This window comes from Parambassis ranga, chromosome 2, assembly GCF_900634625.1.
Source record: "Parambassis ranga chromosome 2, fParRan2.1, whole genome shotgun sequence".
NCBI lineage: Eukaryota > Metazoa > Chordata > Actinopteri > Ambassidae > Parambassis > Parambassis ranga.
The window spans coordinates 224730-248508 of NC_041023.1; the positions used below are offsets into that span (position 1 = coordinate 224730).

At 48.7% G+C, this 23779-nt stretch overlaps 4 protein-coding genes across 14 annotated transcripts; 1 reads left to right on the plus strand and 3 right to left on the minus strand.

The window, feature by feature from the left end:
- Nucleotides 1-4103: 4103 nt before the first annotated feature.
- Nucleotides 4104-5168, minus strand: dph3 (diphthamide biosynthesis 3). 2 transcript variants are annotated; one of them, XM_028399296.1, is made up of 3 exons: nucleotides 5000-5168; nucleotides 4648-4719; nucleotides 4104-4573 (listed from the first exon to the last, which is right to left on the minus strand). In XM_028399296.1, exons 1-3 carry the CDS (start codon nucleotides 5105-5107, stop codon nucleotides 4505-4507), a joined length of 249 nt encoding a protein of 82 aa, XP_028255097.1. In that variant the 5' UTR covers nucleotides 5108-5168; the 3' UTR covers nucleotides 4104-4504. The 2 variants fall into 2 exon arrangements, with proteins under 2 accessions (XP_028255097.1, XP_028255096.1); XM_028399295.1 differs by having other exon boundaries at nucleotides 4648-4722.
- A 945-nt stretch (nucleotides 5169-6113) lies between these two features.
- On the plus strand, nucleotides 6114-7244 carry LOC114431907 (putative claudin-24). Its single transcript, XM_028399582.1, has one exon. The coding sequence runs from the start codon at nucleotides 6235-6237 to the stop codon at nucleotides 6898-6900; it is 666 nt and encodes a 221-aa protein (XP_028255383.1). The 5' UTR covers nucleotides 6114-6234; the 3' UTR covers nucleotides 6901-7244.
- A 2572-nt stretch (nucleotides 7245-9816) lies between these two features.
- On the minus strand, nucleotides 9817-12163 carry LOC114431607 (beta-galactoside alpha-2,6-sialyltransferase 2-like). Its single transcript, XM_028399161.1, has 6 exons — nucleotides 12037-12163; nucleotides 11111-11735; nucleotides 10920-11017; nucleotides 10736-10837; nucleotides 10484-10658; nucleotides 9817-10397 (listed from the first exon to the last, which is right to left on the minus strand). Exons 2-6 carry the CDS (start codon nucleotides 11712-11714, stop codon nucleotides 10069-10071), a joined length of 1308 nt encoding a protein of 435 aa, XP_028254962.1. The 5' UTR covers nucleotides 11715-11735; nucleotides 12037-12163; the 3' UTR covers nucleotides 9817-10068.
- A 530-nt stretch (nucleotides 12164-12693) lies between these two features.
- lrrfip1b (leucine rich repeat (in FLII) interacting protein 1b) lies at nucleotides 12694-23535 on the minus strand. 10 transcript variants are annotated; one of them, XM_028397703.1, is made up of 19 exons: nucleotides 22642-23535; nucleotides 20249-20335; nucleotides 19759-19776; nucleotides 19454-19501; nucleotides 18961-19005; nucleotides 18673-18723; nucleotides 18055-18132; nucleotides 17855-17884; nucleotides 17613-17738; nucleotides 17341-17511; nucleotides 17162-17254; nucleotides 16911-17003; nucleotides 16535-16627; nucleotides 16326-16455; nucleotides 14148-14197; nucleotides 13950-14067; nucleotides 13781-13860; nucleotides 13609-13713; nucleotides 12694-13524 (listed from the first exon to the last, which is right to left on the minus strand). In XM_028397703.1, exons 1-19 carry the CDS (start codon nucleotides 22729-22731, stop codon nucleotides 13414-13416), a joined length of 1617 nt encoding a protein of 538 aa, XP_028253504.1. In that variant the 5' UTR covers nucleotides 22732-23535; the 3' UTR covers nucleotides 12694-13413. The 10 variants fall into 10 exon arrangements, with proteins under 10 accessions (XP_028253504.1, XP_028253425.1, XP_028253435.1 ...); XM_028397624.1 differs by lacking the exons at nucleotides 12694-13524; nucleotides 13609-13713; nucleotides 13781-13860; nucleotides 13950-14067; nucleotides 14148-14197 and adding an exon at nucleotides 14227-16083; XM_028397634.1 differs by lacking the exons at nucleotides 12694-13524; nucleotides 13609-13713; nucleotides 13781-13860; ... (1 more) ...; nucleotides 14148-14197; nucleotides 19454-19501 and adding an exon at nucleotides 14227-16083.
- Between the last annotated feature and the right edge of the window lie 244 nt (nucleotides 23536-23779).

Sequence of the window (23779 nt, forward strand, 5' to 3'; positions counted from 1 at the left end):
GGAGAGGGCGACGGTTCGCTAAGGTTGGTCCGGTTGATGTCAGTGACCTCCGAGAACATGACGGGCGACACCAGCGCGGCTTCCTCGGGTAATGACAGCGGCCAGTGCCGACACCTGTGCGCGGAAAATCAACAGTGGCTCCGCCGGAAAAGTTCGGTGACGGACGGAGTCGAGGCGCGCCGCCGCGCTGCTCTCTGCTCCATCATTCCCAGCTGACAACTTTAATCCGGCCGAGCCTGGGACCCGCTGCTGCTGCTGCTGCTGAAAGTCCGGGCGGTCGCGATCCCGAATTTAAGAAGCTCCTCTAAAATCCAAAGGTGAGTGAGAAACGCCGGCGAGGCGCGTCCTTTAAGTAGCGCGGAGCAAGAAGCGCGCGTCTGAGGACGCTGCAAGAAGTAACGGCAAGAAAGATGAACAGTATAACACACTATACCACAACACACACACACACACACACTATACCACAGCACACACACACACACACACTATACCACAGCACACACACACACTATACCACAACGCACACACACTATACCACAGCAGACACACACACTATACCACAGCAGACACACACTATACCACAGCACACACACTATACCACAGCACACACACTTCCTCCACAGCACACACACTCCTTTCACAGCACACACACTCCTTCCACAGCACACACACACACTCCTTCCACAGCACACACACACTCCTTCCACAGCACACACACACACACACTCCTTTCACAGCACACACTCCTTCCACAGCACACAAACACACACACACACTCCTTTCACAGCACACACACTCCTTCCACAGCACACAAACACACACACACACTCCTTTCACAGCACACACTCCTTCCACAGCACACAAACGCACACACACACTCCTTCCACAGCACACACACTCCTTCCACAGCACACACACTCCTTCCACAGCACACACTCCTCAGTATGTGCCACTCTCCCACTGCAGAGGACCTTAATGCTCAGCGTGTCAGCTGACAGAACACACAATGATCCGCGTCCATCTAGAAGAAGCCAAACGTCAGAACACACTTGTTGTGAGAGAATACAGTGTGATGATTTCACATCAGTGATGTTGTGATTAATTGAAGTGACTATTGGTTGAAGGCTGCAGCACATGCTCACAGAGCAGTTTCAATAACAACCCATCTACTGAAGATGTAGATGTGATGAAGACTACTGATGAAGAACATGATGTTCACTGTTTCTTTGTTCAAATGAAATAGGACCACAGGTCTGTGCCTTTCATATCAAAAGGACCAGCATCCCTCATCGTCATCTCACAGGAACTTACCACGCTGTTGAGTTGTGGGCTTTATCAGCCTGAAAACAATAAATAACTGCAGGAGTGGATTTAGACATCTCGGGCTTTTACTCTGAAAGGTTGAAGGAAGTGCACACCTGTCACCTGAACATGCAAATGCTAAAATAATAAAAAATGTTTTCGTTTGTTGTTCCTTCACTTACTTCACACTGGATGAAGGATGCTCAGTCTGACCGTCTCAAGTCAAGACTTACACCGTGGTTCTGATGAAGGAAACAAAACATGGCTGAAACCCTGAAGAAGGGCCATCTGGAGACCACAGCTGCCAGCACTCCCAGCATCGGGGTGCCACCCAGACCCAGCTGACTCCATCAGGCCTCCGCCTTCGGCTGATCCTGATGGAGTCAGACGGGTGCACATGAGTTCATTAGCTTCACACGTATAGCTGCTGGCTGATAACCGCTGTCATTTCTTTTCACACCTGAAATTATTTTTACGTTCTACTCAGCAGGGGGAAACCAACAGATTCTTACCTGGCAGACCCTGCAGCTGTCAGTCGTTCCACTTCCGTCTGACACACAGGAAGTGGTCGGGTCTTCAGCTCCCCCTGACGACATGCCGCAGGTCTGGGGCCTGTGATTTCACCAATGCCTCTGCCAGGGGACCTCTGAAAGATGTACACACACACAGTAGGACCAGCGTCTTCAGATAAAAGCAGGAAACGATTTTTCACAGCAGCAGAATGTGTCTTCATGGACTCATCGTCACAACCTGACAGCTCTGCTGATGAGACGGAATCAAACCTGTCATGTCCATTGATACACACAAAATCAGTTTGTTGTTTTTGAAGTCATGGAAACACAGTTTAGAGAGTGTGGGTGTTGAGAATCCACCCACAGATAAAAAAATCAATCAGCGGCTGTGGCCCCAGTATCAATGAAGTTGTAGTATTTCTGCTCATATACCAATCTATAATCAAACTAGTTTCCTGCCGATCAGTGGCCTAAGATCAGGAACAGTTTACTGAAAAGCAGGACGGCACTTCTGAAGGTCTGGACAGCTACAGTCTGGGATGGTTCGTCTGGGCCTTCAGGACCTCATTGGTCTGATGGGGTTTGGACAGATGCTGCCATCACGTTGGCATCAACACTGCAAGCGCTAGCGAGGCTTTTCAGAATAAAAGCTGCAGCATGTGTGAAGGTCAGGCCGGCTGCAGCAGCGCCCCCCCCCCCCCCCCCCCCCCGGGCTTCATCCTCATCATCATTATCAGCTGAAGATCTAAATACAGATGTTGCATTTGCAGCTGAGGCGTCACAGCCCACAGGAAGTGTGAAAAACTGAAGGTGTGAAGATCCAGCGGCTCCAACTTTGAGTCGACTTTGTTGAATAAACTCACCCCTTCCTGTCACTTCAGTGGCTGCAGAGGCTCCACACATTCGTTAGCACCTGAATTAGAAACACAGCTCATTACATCTCACAATGTTAACACTGAATCATTAGCTCATCGCTGTTCATCTGCTGAGCTCATTTTCAAACAAACACCACACTGACAGACGATGCCATAAACATGAAAACATCACGCATCATCATAAACAATCCAATAAAAAATACCTTCATTTACTGCGGTTTGTTTTATCGGAACAATAAAACCACAGAGAGGTGAGATATTTAAATACTGAATCTATCAACGTGTTTTATTAATAAAGGACATCAGCTGCTTCACAGCACAACGTGTGAAAACTCTCCCTGCAGCCAATCACGTCGCATTCATCTCACACGTCTCATTCTGCTGCAGGACACGAACTTTTATTTTTATTTCTCATCTCTAAACACTCGCTGTGATTAGATGATTACAGGGTGCGCTTCTATTTTGATATGACTCTTTTTACAGTAAGAAAAGGGAACCGTGTTGCTCCACTTACACAAGAAGAAGAAAAACACAGCGCCACCTCCTGGATCATTTGTGATATTCTCCTTAGAATGTTTCTGTGACATCATCCAGATGTTCACTGATGAACTCTTGAGTTTATGTGAACTCCAAGGTTGGTTTACTCTAGAACACAAAACTTTCTGGTGTCACTACAGCTTATCAATAACAGTCACCATGGCAACAGACGCTGAAGATCATGCAGGGTTAGAGCAGCACCACAGAGTGCAGAGGGTTAAGCATTTACTCTAACAAAACCCAAAATTCATCTTCAGGTGATTCTGAGGTGGAAGCAGCTAAAAATGAGTTAACCGAGTCAGTTAAACATGCTGCTATAGTTGTACGTTACATTAATGACATTTGACATCAAGCCTACCGAAAAAATATCACACTTAAACGTCCTCTCATGCGTCACGGTCACATTATTGGAATACAACGAAACAAAAACTGTTGGTTTGTACTTGTGGGAAATCGTGAAGACAAAATGTGAATAATCTGTTTTGATGCGACTGCTCTGACAGGCACAATAAAGAAGTCATCAGAACATGAAAAAAGAACAAACCCCATCAGAGCCTCACATCCTCCCCGGTGTAACATCATCATCCTCCTCCTCTCTGTGGTCCTCAATCAAACACCAGGCCTCCTCTTTCTCGGTTCATTTCAGGCTGAACAGACACTTTCCACTAAACCTGCTTTATGATGAAAATACAGGGGAAGAAACATGTTTGAAAGGTTTTACCTGCTGTAACACGGGATCTTTCCACCTTTGTGCCCTCATCTGCTGGTGGAGGAAGGTCCTGAACTAAAAGTATGACCCAATGTTTACCCATAATTCTCTGCTCCCGTCTCATTCAACACAACCAATCACAGCCAAACATTAATTTACAAAAACATGTACCGTTTCACTTTATTTTAGGTCTTAGTGCTCACATAAAGTCGCAGTGATGTCACTGACTTGTGGGCGGCGTCTGAAAGTGTCAGACACAGCTGAGGGGAAAACAGTAAACCGCACTGAAGACGGGGTGGGAACAGGAAGGAAGGGACAGCACCTGACCAACACAGGCTCAGGGAGTGTTCTAGAAGCATCGCTCCTTTCTGTCATTGTTGTTCAAACTAAGGAGGATCCTTCAGCATGCACGCAGCACTGAGAACCCTCCGGCCCCTCTCACAGTCATTAAGCTGCTTTCCAGGTCACACAACATAGTGGAACCAGATGAATAAATATTAAATACATCCACACCGATGCAGTTCAAGGTGTTTGTGGGATCAGTCCATAGTTCTGTATGCTCTCCAGGTTCAGGACTGGGCGAGCTCCAGTTTGGAAGGTGTTGGAGCAGTGATGATTTCTCCAGACCCAAACAGGTCCTGAAAGACAAAGCACATCAGTATTTTAAAGTCCGTGTTCCACCCGGAGCCCGGCTGCTGTTCGACCACTGTACCTTGTCATAGATCACTTTAACGATGAGTGAGCAGCTCGGACACGTGGCCACCTCCTCTCCGTTCTCCAGGTCCTCCTTAAAACAAGACAAGGCCCAGACTCCTGTTCAAAAGCCCTGCTATCTGTTCAGAGCCTGTCACACTGTCCAATAACACAGATGCACAGCATGGTTTTCTCTCATCTCTAAAACTTACAACTAAAACAGAGCACTTTAAAGTTTGGTTCTGGAACTTTTCTGCTGCGTCACTTGTTTGAAGAGATTTTAAAATGACTCGATTCACCAATAAACAGGTCCTCAGCAGGTCGTCAACAGAGGCTGTTAGCCGTTAGCCGTTAGCTTCCAGTGTCCTCACCTTCGTGATGGCGAAGCGGTCCCCGCACGGACAGGGGAAGTAATACGTCTCCGCGTCCTCGTCGTACTCAAAGTCTTCGATCTCTACCTCGTCGTGAAACACAGACATGTTTCCCGGCAGCCTCGCTACACCAAGCTGCCAAAACACCAGCGAAAACAGGCGCGCTCTGATGACGTACTGCTGTCTCAGGCCTGTGACGTCTTTCACAGAGGAGCGTCAGCGTGGCCGCCATATTGGATGTGGCAAATTTACCACTGCACTAACACTTTGAAACGCACCAAACTTCATGAAGCGTGAAGTGTTTCAGAATCATTTGATTCTGATTCTACATATGTCTATGGCTTAATTTAATCAGCTACAAGTTGTACTTTGACTGTTCAGGTAAAATACATTAAAGCATGGAGATGAACAATAAATACAGTGGTTCAGTTGTTCCTGGTGACGTACAGCAGGAGGCGCTGTTACTGCCTCTCCCCCACTGGACAGGCTGCAGCCTCCTGTGACCCTGTAGTGCAGGACAAGGCAGGTTAAGAGCTGGATGGATGGATGATGTTTATGTGGTGTGAATTCTGTATAAACCTGAAAAATGACCTGAAGCTGTGACTTATCTCTGTTTATTTGGACGTGTTGTTCACAGGAATGACCGCAGAGCTGAGCCCAGCGGGTTGAATTCGAGGAACATAACCTGGTTGTTGGTTTTTACAAGGTTCTGCATGACATTGTTCCTTTTATGACGGCCGAGGAGGAGGATGAAGCTCTTTACATGCACATTAAGGCTGGACGTTGTGTTTCATGTCACCGTGGAAACTACTCTTGTTTCCTGTTTTCTCAGTGTCAGGGAAACAAAGAACAGACACCATGTTAAACCGTTTGTGGGCTCTGCCCTGTAACACTGCAGGGGGTGAGGAGGGGGGGGACAAAGCAGGGAAGCAATGCCGTTTACTTCAAACGCCTTTCAGTCCAACATGTGGGTATCAATAACATCCTGTCTGCAGCTGAACGACATCCTGCCCGCAGGCGACCTCACAGCGATGCTGTTGTTTCCAGCCAGCCAATCGCAGCCTTCTGTCCGGATGGAGAGAGAGGAGGAGGCAGGGAGAGGCTGCAGAGGGACCCGGCTCCCTCCCAGCTTGATGGAGTTTCTGTCAGGATGTTTCCTGGAAGGAGTGATGTCCGAGTCAGATCTCCATTCTGACGGCTGGGAGGCACAGAACAGTACAGGCTGAGCATCACACATGGACCCGAGCATCGGCACTTTGGAGCTGGTGGGGGTCCTGTTGTCGGCAGGAGCCTGGCTCTGCTCGCTGGCCACCACCCTGATGTCCACCTGGCTCACCTTGTCCACAGACCTGCTCTCCACCGAGAGCTATGAGCTTGGTCTGTGGGAGACCTGTGTGGTGCAGGATCTGGGCTCGCTGGAGTGTCGTCCCTACGACAGCCTTCTAGGCCTGCCGCCAGATATAATGCTGGCCCGGATCCTGATGTGCACAGCACTGGGCACTGGGCTGCTGGCCCTGATGCTGGCCGTCCCTGGACTAAACCTGGTCAATGGCTGCCACAGCCAGCTGGAGGACCGCAGCTGCAAGAGGGCCCTGAAGATAGCCGGTGGGACGCTGTGCCTGCTGGCGGGGATCCTGGGGCTCGTCCCAGTCTCCTACATTGCCCACCTGACGGTGGTGCGCTTCTTCGATGAGTCGGTGCCAGACATTGTCCCACGCTGGGAGTTCGGCGATGCTCTGTTCTGTGGCTGGACGGCCGGAGTGCTTCACCTGGTGGCAGGAGCAGTGCTGATAATCTCCTGTCTGCGTCTGAAGCAAAGCTGTAACTTACCTGTGCACATCCCTCTGGTAATGGTGCCGCCAAGACCCAGCTCCACCAGGACCCGGTCTGAGTACGTCTGAGACCAGCAGAGATGCTACAAGTCTGATACCTTATTGGCTCCTCTGCAGGAACCTCAGCCTCAGGAGATCTAGGTCTGCTCTCTCTGGAGGTCTGAACGGGGACATTTAATATTTTCTGTTTTTGCATGAATGTTTGCACCAGTTTTTGAGAACACAACCATAATAAAACATTTCTTCAGCAATTCATTCCGAACTGTGTTAGAAAGTTATTTGCCTGCAGCTCCGTGTCAAAGCTTCTTTTTATGTCTTGGTTTGAAAATGTTTTTTCTGTCTTTGTTTTTCTGAAGCACCAGAACGTTGTCATGGACTCGCTGTAAAGCAACAGTTTAAAATGACATTTCTGTTCAATCAACCACGTGTTTGTCTGTTTGTCACAGAGCCGCTGCTTCCTGTTTGTTTACTGATGACCTGCATTCAAAGATGTTTTTGTTGTTCACTGCCAAGAATGGATGCAAAGCTGTCAAAGATGAAACGTGCCACTTTCAAATCAGCTTTTACTCCATGAGGTTATGAATCGCAGCTTAGATCGATTGGTAGGTGATTGGAAAGAAATAAACACTGATTTGAATGTGAGAGTCTGGATCTCTTCATATTTAGACTGACAAATTACATTTTAAGTTTTTTATTTTTGCAATGAAAGTTGCTGTAAAGCAACAGTCCGTAAGATGTTTTGATGATAAGGAGAACTGCAGAGCATCGTGCTAGCAGAAGTGGGCGTGGCCTCATGTCATCAGCTGCAGCTCTTTGGTAAATAAAGAAGCTGCTGTTGTTCTGCTTCAACAATACCTCCTTCAATCTGAGCCAGCAGCTGGGCCACAGCTGTCACCAGGGCAACCACACCATGTGACAACAGACACACCATAGCAACCAAATCATGTAACCTCGTAGAAACTCCATAGCAACCGCACCAGCTTAATTGTCAGGCTCTATAAATAAACATTTCTGTTTGAGTGACACATGTTGACCATGGACTCAATCAGACCTAAGCTCTGTTCAACCACACTGAAGAATTTAAGGAGCGGTCTGACACCCCCCTGGGGTCTGAGAAAGACGTTGGCCGGAGGATTCTGAGACTTTCTGCGAGATGCAGATAAACGTCGTCTCCTGGAGGATGGGCGGCACGCTTGGGCCCGGTCCTCACAGAGATCTAAAAACACCAGAACATGAAAGAGCCGGCGCTGCCGCCCTCGCCCCTGCTTTAATTACCTTCTTCCTTTTTGGGACAATAGAGCAGTCATTTGGAAAAACCTGGATAGAGATGGAATGAGCTGAGGAGCGTCATGAGGTCCCAGCAGGAAGTGAACCCCTCACCCTAACATTGTTCAAAACAGGGAAAAGCTGCCATGCTCTGCCAACACTGACAGACCTTCAGGTGGGCCCGGGTCCCAGATCATCTATCTGATCCCTTCCTGGATATCCGCCTTGTGTTTATCAAGCGCTCAGCTACTGCTATTGTGTTAAACTTCAGGGTCTTCTGGGGACGCGTGAGCGCTACTGCAAGGTTCAGGATCCATGTCTCTGCACAAACATTTAACCTTCAATATTCAGAAACACTCGATGACAGGAGCACCCATCGGAGGCCGACTCGGAGCACCACCACACAGGTGCTTGTATCTCAGGTGGCCATCAGGCCTGTGTAACTCACTGTGATCACACATCTCTTTGTTAGTTTGCAGCAGTTAGAACTGATGAAGCTGCTTGGATGAGCAGCAAAACGTCTTCAAAAAAAACTCTACTCTACTCTACGCCTTGCTTCAATCTTCTCTACGTATGATGACCTGGATGACTGAGAATCTTCATCAACAAAAAGAAGGAAGGAAAGCACAAGGCCTGGAAACCAAATGTTTTCTCTAGCAGAGCCTCAGTATCTTAGAAAAACAGCCACGACAGCCAAGACAAAGTCATAAATCCTCCAACAGCTTTCTCCTTCACAGCTTAGAACTCCAAACAAACCAAGATGACCTGAAACTCCTCCAGCTTCAGCACCGGCCACCGAGTCAAACTGACCTCGTCCAGCAGGTACTCTGATGTCTGGGTCCAAAACTCGGCCATCCTGTGGAGAACCTGTTCATCTCAGCGTTTCATGCTGAAGAGCACACTGTGTAACAGCACCGATGATGCGGTGGAGTGTCTGTCCACAGTCCAAGCAGAGAGAAGAACCGGAGATATCTGTGCTGATGCCTGATCTCTTACAACAGCCGGTCTCTGCTTGCTGCAGGGACAAAGCTTCTCCTGCAACCAGTGTCACGGGGTTTTAAAATTCACTCGTCCATGGACAAACTTCAGCTCTGTGAGTGTGTGTGTGTGTTCTTGACTGTTAAGGAGGTCAGTGTTCAACAAAGGAGAACAAAAGAGGACGTTATCATCAGGACAGGAAGACATGGAGTGTGTCAGATGGCTCTGGGTGTATGACTCTCTGTATCTTCATAAGAAACGCTGTATGGACAGTTAGGGGACATCGTCCTCATTCTGAGACACGTCTCAGTCTGTAATTATTTCTGCTGTTGATGGATTCTCTTTGTTTTAAAGTCGGGTGGTTTTTGAATGATGATATAAAACAGAGCTGGTTTCATCAGGCATTCAGAGTGCTGTGACAAAAGCATCACAGTGTTTGTAAAAATGTGACCCTCAGACCATTTTACAGTGTTAATACAATCAAAAACAAAGTGTTCAATATACATAGAGTTTTTATTGTATTGTTTTGAATCAAACTGAGTTTTAAAATGTCGTTTTAGTTCAAATTGAAATGACTACTTACAAAAACGACACTAGAGGTAATTCTGCCATTTCTTTTCTTGATCACAGTGAAACTGTGGATCAGAACCTGTGGAGACACGGCTCCTGCTAACAGCAGCTCAGGTGTGTCTGCAGCGCTCCAAAGACTTAAAGCCCCACCTATTATATTAGCATGCCTGATAGCCACTATGCTAACATTCTTTAAAACTTGTAGTTCATGACTGACATCTACATTTTCAGGAAGTAAAACATCACGGGTTGGAACTGCAGTTCACCCAAAGTCATGAGTAAAACTGAGAAAGGACCATTCAGCCACTGGAACCAGAACCTCAGACTGCTGCTGTACTGTTAATGTCCTCACTGAAGACTTGTTATCTGTTAGTGTTCTTCAATCAATCAATCAATCAATCAATCAATCAATCAATCAGTCAGTCAGATGTTAGCCTGTACAAGTCCAACCTGCTGTGAATCCTTCCAGCTGCCCTTGAAGGCAGCATAGTCAGCAGCGCTGGCCCAGGCCCTGCACTGGACACTACTCAGCCCCCTCAGAGTGACTTTGCCCTTGGTTTGGAGCTCGGCTTGGCTCCCCTGGTTCATCCTCTGGACCAGCAGCTTCTCATACAGCAGGGGGTGATAGGCGCCCAGCGTGCAGGCGGCGTCGTGGTAACGTTCGTGATAGTGGCACAGATCGGTACGACGAAGCGATGGGATGAACTCATACACGCTGACCTCATGACACAGTGACATCATCAACATGATGCCTAAACAGAGAAACACAGGATCAGAGAGGAAAACCACTTCCTGTTGAAAGTGCTTTGGTTTTTTCTGAGTACGCTCCATTAGTGACCTATGAACCCGGATGAGGGGGGGTTTGGCTGGATTCGGTCTGAGGTGTTGTTCTGAATCAGGTCCCACAGAGACCAGATGAACTCTGGATGGAGGATGTAAAATGGCTGCTCAGGTCTGAGGCGGCGCAACTCAATGTATGGTGAGAACAGATCAAAGTCCGGCTTCTGGAACCACTGCAGGGAGACAGGAAAGTGTTTAAGATTAATCCAGAGAAAGCGGCTGGAGGCTCAGCCATGTTCAGGCATGCTACCTCGGTAAGGTTGGCAGAGTACGAAGCCGGATCCCAGGCCAGCAGAGTGACGTCCCGAAACAAAGCGCTGTTGCTGAAGTGATGCTTGGGCTGCGACACGATCTGAGCAGAGAAAAGCAAAACCAATGAAGAAGAAGACAATGGGTGAACAATAATTCAAGATGAGGAGTCTGGAAGTCTGTACCTGGGAGTTGACGATGCGTACCGTTGTCTTGTTGCCAACATCTCTCTCAAAGCCTCTGGTGGGGGCGCTGTTAAAGCGCAGAACTGCATCATGGGAGTCTAAGTGCAACAGGAGGATATGTATGATTAGTTCACCATAACGCCTGAGGGAGGCGGAGTGGACACAGCTCTGGGATGTGGACGTGTTCTCACCGATCTCGGCCCCCAGCGAGGAGTTCAGGACGGCCCCTGCTGATGTCACCACGGCACAGGTTTTAAACCGGCTGGTCCAGAGTTGCTGCAGGGTCAGTGACGGCACCAGGCGCTTCCAACCCAGACTGAAAAAGGGCTCCTCGGTCCCATCTACAGTCCGGATCCTGGTCCTCCTTTTCAGATCACAGTACAGCTGTGACTGAGACCTGGGGGGGCCTCTAGGGCCCTGGTACACCACCTGGTGTTTGTTGGAGCTCAGCTGGACCTTCAGGACCTTTTGCAGGCGAGGACTTAACATCTGCACAGTCAGGTTACCGGCCCAGAGCCTCTGCAGTACTTCCAAAGACTGCCTCCTGTAGAAATTCTGAGACCTCTTCCTCCAGTCCTCTGCGATTCCAGCAGGTCTCAAGGTTTTGCTCCTGATCGGCCACTGCACAACAGATGCCAGGTGGCGGGTTTCAATCCAGTTGAGTCGGGACTTTGCAGCAGACCTGGTCCAAGGATGCAGGGCAAATCTGAGGTCCAAGTAGTGACAGAGCAGAGACAAGAAGAGGAAGATCCAGGCCAGGAGAATGGCCAGCAGACACCTTCTCCAGGAGGTCATGCTAAGATCACAGGGGCTGACCTAGGAGGAGTAGTCATTAAACAATGAATCGATCAAGAAGAGAATGGAGGAAGAAGAGGAGGAGGAAGCAGTGGCTGAGCGAGGAGTACTGTTCTAATTGTGTCTATCCTGAGCAGACTCATTGACAGTCTGAGCATGTGCAGCTCAGAATCCGTAACCAAGAAACAGGCAAACATCACCAGGCACTCTGAGGAAGAAGCGTCCTCCTCCTCCTCCTCTACTGACAAACTTTATTTAACACAACATGATGTCAGACAAACACAACTCCAATAAGCCTGAGTGAAATCAAGCGCCCACCCACCTGAGTCCTCACAGTGGTTCTGGCTGCAGGTGCAGAGGAGGGCCAGGACCTGATGCACTAAACAGGGTACGATCTGTGCTCTCGTGCCCAGACTGAGGGAACCGCTTCAGATCAGCTCGGTCCTGTTTGTGTCCCAGCTAACTTTAGACTGGCTGCAGAGAAGCCCGGATGTTTAGTACTGAAAACTACACAAAGACCAACATAAAAAGCCAAATATTCAGAGATGACTGAATAAAATATGATTAATTATTATTATATAAAATGATTTAGTCCTTACTTTACTGCAGCACACATTCATTGTAAGTGTGCTGTTTCCATTGTTAGTTAAAAAAAACTTCCAAAATTCTCTTGTTAATACAATATTATTTATATTGAAATATCAATATTAATTTGACACATTAGCACGATACTGATAAAAACACTCGGCGCCACCAGAGCTAACTGCACCACCTGCTGCTTGGATTAAAATCACCAGAAGACACTCAAAGCTCCGCCTCCTCGCCACTTGAGCTTCCTTTGCTCCATGAAGAGGGTGTTCTTATGAGAGGTCGACATAATGACAAATGATTATTTTCAATGATTATTGATTGTTAATAATACCTCATGAATCATCCGGTTATTAGCTGTCAGGGTAAAGATTTAAAGCAGTGACTGCGCTGAATAAATGAGTTTAATGTAGTGCTTCAAAGACCTATCACACTGATCAATAAACCCATTGATCATACCAACATACCCATAGCCCACATCCTAATCAATAGGACAGACAGTAAAATACATGAAGACAGATGATATATTGCACGGTCTTCATCAGCTGAGGACAAACAGTTTTGATTGACGTGTACATTCAAACAGACGAAGTTCTTCAAGTCAGGAAGCGACGGATCCGCCGATCCGCCTGCTCGATAAGAGAAGCATTTGATGATCGTTTACTGATCAATGTGATGGAGACGGACTCTTCATCAATTCCAGTCTCTTCACATTCAGAGAAAAATCTGCTTTTTGTTACCCGTGGGCTCCGGTCCCACCTCCCAGACTGTCACGGCAGCATGTCACATGTCCAACACAAATACTATGTAAACAAGAACAAGGATCATAAAGTCATCAATGCTTCAAAGATTGAAACACACGCCCCGAAACCTTCCTAACCCATCACCCTTAGACTAAACTGAAGAGGCGCTAACTAGGAAAAGAAAAAAAAATCTAACTGGTCCATTGGCTCTGTGTGTTTTGGGGGTGGGGCTTCTTTTTGTGAATAGATCTTCATGCAGACACTTCCTGTGTGCGGGGCTGTGATCACTTCAGCTGCCTCGCTGTCTCCACCCTTCTGCTGCTGAGCTGTGATTGTCAGGCGATGATGATGAAGATGATGATGTGGTGTCACTGCTGGGCCAGGAGTGCATTCCGATTGGCTTTCATCTTCTCCAGGCGCTTGGACAGGCGGCTGTTATTGGCCTCCAGTTCTTCGATCCGGTCCAGAGCCGAGCGGAGCTGGAGACAAATAAAAACACATCACTGTGTTCAGAAACACAAACGGTCAAATCTGAGACACAAAGTGGCGCCACACCTCCACACCTCTCTTTGGAGCTTCCTCTTCTCCACCTTTAACTCGTCTTCAACCTTCTCCGCGTTCTCTGAGGCAGACTTGTAGCGAGTCACCTGACCCTCCAGACGTAGGACCTGAGACACACAGCTAGTGTTTAGACTGTTCCTCAAAGTCTTGGCGTCACAGACAGACTGCACTCACGTTCTGTTCCAGAGCGGCGACTTCCTGTTCAGATTTGACTAGTTTGAACTTCAGGTCACTGATCTGCCGGTTGGCATCTCCTGGAGAGAAAGAATGAGAAAAACTCATCAACATCGTTTGAATAGTTACTTGAATGAATGAATGAATGAATGAACTCAGGCAGACTGACGCTGCAAGTCTAACAGGTGAGTGTCCGTCCCATTCTCCAGGCTGTCCTGGTCTGGATTTTGGATGGTGTCCGTCCCATTCTTCTGTCTCTGGTCCAGCTGAGACTTCAGCAACCTCACCTGTTCACACATTCATCAACTGAGGCTCATGTTAACGTTTAATGATGAAGACCGACGAAGACAGATGTCTGTGGTCTCACCTGATCCTGTAAACCTTCTCTCTCCTCGAACAGTTTCTTCAGTCGCAGCTCTGAAACAGAAAAACACTCTGACGGTCAAAGATGACAGCGTCCATAAGTCTGACCAAAGCTCCTTCAGCCTGGCTGCATTACACACAGGACGCAAACTATTTGCTGCCCCCTGTTGGCTGAAAGTCTGAAGTGTTAGGTGAACTGAGGTTAAAACAAACTTCATCTCTGAAGCTGGGTCATCATTATTTTATTTTTTAGATGACAGAAAACTCATTTCTGATTACAGCCATTGATTATAAATCCTAACTATGAATATAAACCATAAAAGACAATCAATACATCAACAGTTTACAGGAACTGGTGCCTTTGCTGGACATTCATTCATTTTCCCTCCAAACTGAACCTCCTCCACCCTCTCATGCTGCTCGCCACTCAATGACTTCCACGCCTTCAAGGATAACCGGTCCGCTTTCTTGATGCAAAGCCAGGTCCTCTTCAACCTCCTCACAGCTGTCCATGTCTGCAGCCATCCATTCCTCCAGGAAGTCTGCATCTAACCCCGATGATTCCCCCGTCTGTCTTCCATCTTGAAATCTCATCACTGCCAACTCTGGAACCACCATATTCTTGATTTCTTCAGCTGTGGCTTTGATGAGCCGCCTGACCTTTGAACTCTGGGCCACAGCAGCGTTTGCAGATAATGCTCGACTGCGTTTCAGCTCCTTTGAATCTTCAGCAGGAACTAAAAGACAGCTCCGACTCCTCCACACCTGCGCTCTTTGGTTTCTTCTGGCCTTCATAGCACCAATCCTGTCACGTCTCTCTGGACGTGTTGATGAGTCCAGCACGCCTACATCTGACCTGGACTCCTCTGCTGTGCTGACCACAGGTTCAGCAAAGTATGAGTCAATAAAAACAAACTCCTCACAGCAGCTGGTTACAGCAGTGGACGGTTCATGGTCAGCTATACTCATGTTTACATGTTCAGGATCTTTGGTGGCTTTACTTGGTTCTGGTAGATTCATTAAATGTGTTTCATCCTCTGCAGCCAGTCTATGGTCCATCGTGTGAAGGTTCATTGATTCTTTATCATCATTATTCTCTGAAATCCAGTGTTTGCGGTCCTCAGGTCTTCCTGGCACATCGACATCTGCTGGACAGAGAGGAAACTGATCCTCAGTGGACTTCTGTCTGGTTGCAAAGCTTGGATCTTCAGAACAACCAGAAGAATCAGACTTACTCCTGGAAGCGCCATCCTCATATGAGGTCCATCCTGCAGTCTCATGCCCACTTCCTGGTGTGTTCTTGCCTTCCACACACACAGGAGAATCAGGAACAACCATCTCTTCCAAACATCTCATAAGGTCACATTTCTCTGATGTGATCTCTGAGGTCTCTGAATCATGGTCCACAGCAGACACGTGGTTTCTTGCTGAAACATTTTGCCTCTGTTTGGACACAGAGTGTTTCTTTGCCACCAGTAAACTCACAAAGGCTCTGTTCTCCAGGAGGATGTCTTTAGCAGGTCGAGGTGGCACTAGTCTGGATTTAAGGACTCTTTTGTTGGCAGCTGTGCTAAAAGGAGAAGCCAGCTGCTCGTATCTTCCTGTGTGTGTCTGACCTTGTTTGGGTTTCCCTATTACTTTACAGTACTCCTGCTCCGCCTCTGCCAAAGCACACCCTCCTCCGGATTTCTTCATCGGCTTTTTTTTTGCTTGCCCACTTCGGAGTCTGTGCTGCTGGGTCCGAGGGCTCCCAGGGGGATCCATTTCACTTCCTTTGGTTGCCGGTTGTTTGTTCCCCTTTGGGTGTTTTTCAGTCACATGAGGTCTTTCTCGGGTCTGTCTGTCTGCCTCCTTCACTTCTTTAAAAGTTTGCTCGTTCAGTGACCCCGAACGCTTGTAAACCGTCCAACGATGGAACCTCCTGTTGTCTTTGCTGCTCTCTGCAGGAGGATGAAGCACAGGTTAGAGAAACAGACTAAGGTGTGGACAGATGGAGGAAGGTGTGGATCACAGAGGGATTAAAGAGGGTTTCCTGGTGTGATCTCCCACAGCACGTGCTGTTAAAGACTGGAACTTTGGCACCCTAACATGATTGAAGTCAATCAAACAGTCATGCTCAGGTTTAGACAAACATGCACTTCATGCAGTTAAGCACAGCTGTCCTCAGTGTCATTGTTCCTACCCAGCATGCTCTCTCTGCCCCCCTCCTGAGCCAAATGGGTGACAGACTCTGCGCTGACATCACTCTCGGCTCCGTCCTGTCCTGTGTCCCCGTTGGTGGTGACATCAGAGGAGATGATGACTCCATGAACCTGCGTTAGGGAGAATGAAGAAATTATTTTTTGTTCCATAACCGTTGTTTCACAAACCACCGTCTCCTCATCTGAATACCTTCAGGGCATCTCGCAGCCTGACTACCTCATCTCTGAGCTGGTTGCGTTCGATCCTAACGATGTCAGAAATTTCTCTCTGTCGCTCTAACGCCTGAGCGAGGCAGCCAAGGGGGAGGAAGAGTAGGAGGAGTTAGTGAAGTGAAGTGCTGACAAAGCACATCAGAAAGAACAGAAAGAGGCAGAAATGAGCTTCTTCATTCTGACCCGCTTAATGACAGAAGCCTTCAGTTCAATTGAATTTTAATTATATTGCGCTTCTTACAGTCAGAATTGTCTCAAGGTGCTTCACGGTGACCTGAAGGTTCTGAACCAGCTGATGACCCAGTTTCAAAGCCCAGTTCTGCCTCTGGAGACCTTTACACTCTGTACCATACCCCAATCTTCTTCTCCTTCCACTGCAGAGCTTCCTGCAGGTCAGAGACCTCCTGACAATAACTGCTGCTCTTTAGACGCAGATCGGACACTTCCTGTCCAGCGCAGACCAGCAGAGGTTAGCAAAGGTTAGCAGGAAGAAGCAGAGTACTGGATGTTAGTTTGGGCTGTTTTAAAGATGTCCACCTCTCCAAGGACAAACACCTGCTCTGCTCACACAGTTACACGAGTAATGGTTGGTGGTTGAACTGACCGTCAGCAGCTCCTCCGTGTGTCTCAGAGTCTCCTTCATCTCTGTGAACTGGAACTGCAGAACACTGTGCGCCTGGCGCTCTCGCTCAAACTCCTGAAACACAGCACAGGAGGCAGCAACACTTCTAATGTGTTTCCAAAATAACAATATTGATGACAGCAGGGCGTCGATCATGTGACCTTGGTCTTGTCATTGTAGTGGCGCCGTGTCTCCCACAGCAGCTCCTCCATGTCGCTCAGCTCCTCCTTTAGAGTGTCCACCTGATACATCAGAGCTGACTTCTCATTGTGCAGCTGTGCATTAGAAACCATCGCTTTACGGTACTTCTCATCCGACTCTGCCAGGGAGTCCTGATCAAGACGTCAGTTATCAATTATTATCACAGACAAGGACCCCTGAGGGCAGATCAGTACAGAAATGATTAGCAGAACTGGAAGGGTTAAAGCTGTACCTTCATTTCTCGGATCGATGCCTCCGTTTCCACGGAGAATGACGTGTCACAGCTCCCCCTGCGAGACGAGGCTCCACCCAGCGAGGCCAGTGTGGCGGCTGACAGTGTGGAGGCCGTCCGGGAACCCTGAGACACAAAGACAATATTAAATGAAATTAAACAATTCTAAAAAATTACAGATTACACTTTGAATTTATAATAAAAGAATAAACAGATCGTTCAATAAAATAAGATGGACTTACTTTGTCAAGGAAGTCAGTTCTGTCCTCGACCTGCACACAAACACACACACGTAGTGAACGGATGCACGTTACCACAATGTCTGCATTTATCCTGAGACACTGGGTGCAGCAGCTGAGCCACTGACGATGATGTTCACCTGAGGAACTACCAGCAGGTGACCCAGATTTAACAATAAACACACACACAGACCAGAGCTCACCACTGGGCTCGCCCGAGCGGAACTCGCCCTGGAGGAGGCCCGAGAACCAGAACCCAAAAACCCACTGTAGTCTGAAGGCTAGTTAGGGAGGAAGACAAAAGGAGAACAGAGAGGAGGAGGAAGACAAGGGTTAGTCAGCAGGAAACTGATCAAAGTGATTGATTTGACCCAATCAGCTGATCAATCTTAAGTGTGACTAAATGTGGGTCCAAACATGAGACCAGAAAAATGATCAATTTCAAACGCTTTAGGTCATTACTGACAGGGGTTAATCAAATTCTATTGCACCACGTACTGATCTACTGATCTAGACATAACAACAACAACAAGTGATGCTAGAGACCGACCCGGTAACCGACACACCGAGGAAGATCGGGCTGGAAAAAAAAGAACCAGAGCGATCAATACATAAGACGATTAGAAGATTGATTCATTCAGTCTGATCATAAGGCCTGCAGCTGTTATTGATCAGGGACCACATGCAGGTCTTCAAACTTTGACCACCCCCCCATGTTAGCCCTGGCAGACAGTTCTGAGACTTTAAAAGTCCAGCATGCAGGGGACGTGACACCTGCTGGTGAGCTGGCAAACTGCAGCTCTAATGTTGTAATGACTCACCCTGAGGCTGCCGCGACTGCCCACGGACATCCTCTCCTCATCGTCTGAGATCTACAAACAAGCACACATGTTAACAACAGAGCCGCACAAAACAGGACATCACAGAGCTCCCGCAACCCGACACAGACTCAGGGGTTCTGTCACACAAACTGATTTCTGACTTAAACACGGATCATCACAGCATTCAGGATGATCCACCTTCAGAATTCAGCTCACTACAGAACACTGCGAGTAAGTTCTACTCAGAACAGAACACAGACACACTGAAGCAGAAGAGGAGGTACAGACCGAAGCGTGTCTCCGCGAGTGACGAGCGTAGCGCTCACTGTCCTCCTGAGTGGCACCGAAGAAGACACAAGTTACAGAGCAGCAGAAGAAACACACACAGAGGAGGCACCTGACAGACAAGGAGCAGGGACTAAACACAAGCAGCTATGCAGGAGCCTGGAAGACGTGCTGAGGGAAACACTGCTCTGTGCCTCTAAAATAAAATTCATGCACAAAGCAGCAAATAAGAGAAGAATCAAATGAACTAATGAAAAATAACAACAACAGTTTAAACTCAAGTACGTTCACAGTAAAGGCTGCAAGCAGGAAGCGGTCTGAGCGCGTGCAGAACAAACAGCACCACAGACACAAAGGCGAGCGGCGGCCTCCTGCTGACATGTGAAAACCTCCTGCAGCAGCTGGGGGGGGGGGGGGTCAGACAGGTTTGACCTCTGACCTCCAGTGTCACATGACAGGAGGCTTTCACGGGTCAGACAGCAGCTTATAGTCCTACCATCCACTGCTCAATGTGACCCCACTTATTATCCACTCCATAATACTTCTGTAGCAGGGGGGGGGTGGAGAAGATGTTGAACAAACTTTGATTCAAAGAGAAAAAATTACAACTTTTTTTTTTAAGTGTTTGTTTTTTTTTTCCTGGCGCCAGCAGCCAGGCAGGTGGAGCTGCAGGTGGAGCTGCAGCGAGTAAACTCCACCTGCCTGGGACTCCAGCAGTGAAACACACACACATGGGGAGGGCTGTATGTGGAGGGTGGAGGTATGTGGAGGGTTAGGCAGGTGAGGGAACGTTAGTCGTACCTTGTGGCTGTGAAACAGCTGCAGGAGGAAGAGGAGACGATAACAGAGGTGAAGACCACAAAGGAAAGTATCAATCATACATCTGATCAGCTAAAGATCAGATGGAGCTCCATCACCACGCAGCACACGATGTGTGATCAACAATGACCAGCCATCAAAATGACATCACAACAAACTGACGAGACAATCACTCACTCTATTGACTGATCAATGATGGATGAACAGATCTCTCAAATTAAAAACACACAGATCAGATTTTTGCTGAAAACGAATCGATCTATGATTAATAACCGATCAGAATTTGGCTTAGAAAGTAATTTGAATGTGAAGAGACTCACCAGACAGACGAAGCCGGTCTGAGATCAACCACACTGAGACTGACGATCAATCGGAGCTCACTGAGGCTGACCTCTGACCTCTGACCTCTCTGACACTCAGCTGAGCTCATCACACACACACACAGCCACATTTCAAAATAAAGCCCGCTCACCTCTTTCTGTTGCCTCTCCAGCTCCTTCATCCGGATCTCCCGGGCCTCGGCTCGCGCCGCTCGCTTCGCGGCCAGCCGTGCCTCTGCCTGTCAACACATGGAGCGACACGTCACTACAATGATCAAAAGCCGCCATTGATACGGCACTGATCTCATCAGGGAGCGTCTGTGGACGCTCTGTGGATCCAGGTCATGTCAACAAACACTGCGCTTTTTAAAAACCAAGGTCTACTGAGACAAAAACCGGTTCACCACAAGGACAAGACATCCAGGGACAGACACAGGAAGACAGGAGCATCCACAGACAGTTCTAACCTACACACTGGGGTCCAGTCCCCAGCACAGAGAGCCAGCTTCTCGAGACAGCATCCAGCAGATCATCCACACCTTCAGGGCAGCGGACACTCCTTTGAGGACAAAAATGTCCACAGTGTGGACAGAGAGGACAGATGTCTGGAGGACCATCTATGTAAAACTACAAAACCCCCTCTGTAAACAGAGGAGGGGGCTGAGACCGCAGCTCTGTCCTGTCCCAGGAGGTTTTAACCCCCACCTATAACAATGGGTCATTAACTATTTCCACACATGACCCCCAGATTGTTAACCAACTATTGACCAACAAAGAGTCATGTGAGTCACTACAGGGCCACACACAGAGAAGTCCAGAACAGCAGCAGATCCAGGGGGAGACAAAAGTCTACGAGTCCAGCTGGCTCTAAACTCTGGGACATTATGGACCGTCGCTGACTCAGGAAGAAACCACATCCATCAGTAAAAGGATTCAAAAATATTAAATATGAAAAAAATAATTCCTTGTTTGTTAGTTCCTCCAGCAGAGGGCGCCCCCCCTCAATGTACAAGAATGTGGCTGGTCCACTTGTCTTCATCACCATGACAACAACATTCCCTGCACCTAATATCACACACATGAAACTTCCTTTGACTTATTTTTACGTGACTCAGTGAGAATGTGTTTAGTGTTTCTTCTTCTGCTGTACTTGAAAGTTTAGACATACATACATCACCATGTAAAGCTGTAAATATGCTTCTTTCAGACAGGCATGTTAATGAGACATTTACTAATGTTTCTTATGTTTTTGTCCCCTGGTTTTGCATAAGGCTGATCCGTGTTCATGGACGTGTCTTATTTCTGCACGGATGAGCAGATCTGTGTCATGTTGTGACTGATGGATGCAGATTAATGTTTGTGCTGCCACAGCGGATTAAAGGATGGAGGTCGCACACACTCAGACACACACTGGGTTTGTTGTCAGCGGCCCCAGTAGGTCAGTGGGAGGGAGAAACGGCCCCTTTGTGGCAGCAGCTCTAAAATGACACAATCTGAGGGACAGCATTCCAGAGACTGCTGCAGCCGGTCCATGGGAATGTCCCCAAACCAGTCTGCACACAGGGCGAGGCCCTGCCACAGGTCCACAGGACCAGAGACAGGTCCACACACAGGTCCACACACAGGTCCACAGGACCAGAGACAGGTCCACACACAGGTCCACAGGACCAGAGACAGGTCCACACACAGGACCACACACAGGACCAGAGACAGGTCCACACACAGGTCCACAGGACCAGAGACAGGTCCACACACAGGACCACACACAGGACCAGAGACAGGTCCACACACAGGTACATGGGAATGTCCCCAAACCAGTCTGCACACAGGGCGAGGCCCTGCCACAGGTCCACAGGACCAGAGACAGGTCCACACACAGGACCAGAGACAGGTCCACACACAGGACCAGAGACAGGTCCACACACAGGTCCACACACAGGACCACACACAGGACCAGAGACAGGTCCACACACAGGTACATGGGAATGTCCCCAAACCAGTCTGCACACAGGGCGAGGCCCTGCCACAGGTCCACAGGACCAGAGACAGGTCCACACACAGGACCAGAGACAGGTCCACACACAGGACCAGAGACAGGTCCACACACAGGTCCACACACAGGACCACACACAGGACCAGAGACAGGTCCACACACAGGACCAGAGACAGGTCCACACACAGGACCAGAGACAGGTCCACACAGGACCAGAGACAGGTCCACACACAGGTCCACATACATTATGCCTGAGGTTCTGATGGTCTGGACCCAAACAGAAAGTGCCCCTGTGTCCTGCTAACAGCTGACTGGACGGCTCTGATGACGTGTGCGAGTCACAACAAAAACAATGAAGCCATCAGAACCGTGGAGAGGTCCACGTTCCAGCGTCAGCATGTAGGCGACACACAGACGGACACTTTGACCGATCAATCAGCCAATCAATGCTCTGCTGTTTCTCACACGGTCCTCATCAATAAAGTTCTTCTTTTATCGCTGCCAAAACTTTTTGTCCATTATCAATCCATCAATACTGCTGAGCATCCCTACCTCCCGTGCGATCTGGTTGAGGGCATCGTCCTCCGCGGTCAGCTTCTCCCGGTTCGGGATCCTCTTCCGGCCCGGTCCCTGGGTACCCATGGTTCGGGGGATTATACTCTGAAGCACCCTTTATTCCGGAACTTGCAGGTCCGGAACTTGGCTCACGGAACCTGGCCCACGGAACCAGGGTAAAAACAAACCAACTCAAAAACCCGAAGTGAACAGAAACTGGGATTTCTCTGCTGCTACTGAGCCGGGTCAGCCTGTCTCGGTTCTTGGTGCGCTTCCTGGCCGTAGCTCTGAACCATGTCCCCGTGGTTCAGAGCAGAACTATCCACCACAGCCCGCCTCGGTCCGGAACGTGTGGAGCGGACAGAATAATAATCCGGGTTGTGTTCCTACACACGCGCTGCGGCCAGCTTTAGAATCCCGCAGTTCATCCTCCCAAGGTTTACCGACGGCCCTCGAATCCGTCCTATAGTCCAGCACTGCGGGTCTGAGGTCCAGAACCACCGACACCCGGAACAAACCCGAGAGGCGTTCAAAACGGAGATTCTGCGGCTGCGTTTCGGCGGTGAAAGGACGTCCGGAAGAGCTGCGGCCGAGCTGCTCCGCCGCTCATCCCGCTTTAGCTAGCTGCAGTCGGCCTGCTGCCGACACCGCCACCCCCGGACAGCCGAGGCAGGAGCACGGCCACAGACTCCCGCTGAGTCCGCGCAGCCTCTCGGTTCAAAGCCTAGCGGGCTCGGTCCGCCATCTTCAGCCGCTCCGGAGGAAGAGCCGGTTCCGTCCCCTCCGCGGCACCGACACACACACACAGACACACACAGACTGCCAGGTGAGCTGCAGGTGGGCCGCTCCCGCACCGTGAACGCATCATCCAGACACGCAGTCTGACGCGGAGAGCTCTTATTGTGGAGGAGTCACACTTCAAAATAAAAGCTGCTCATTCAGTGATATCAAATATAACAGTGAGGAATTATCTGTGTCACACCATGCACTGATCACGATGATCATGTTCACACTTTGTATGAAAAAACACAATTACAGCCTCTGCCTTCAACATAAGACACCGGAAGTAGTGTTGTTTCCGGTCTGCGCCCTGCTGTGTTCGAGATAAACCTGAACCAGCAGTGAAGTTCTGCAC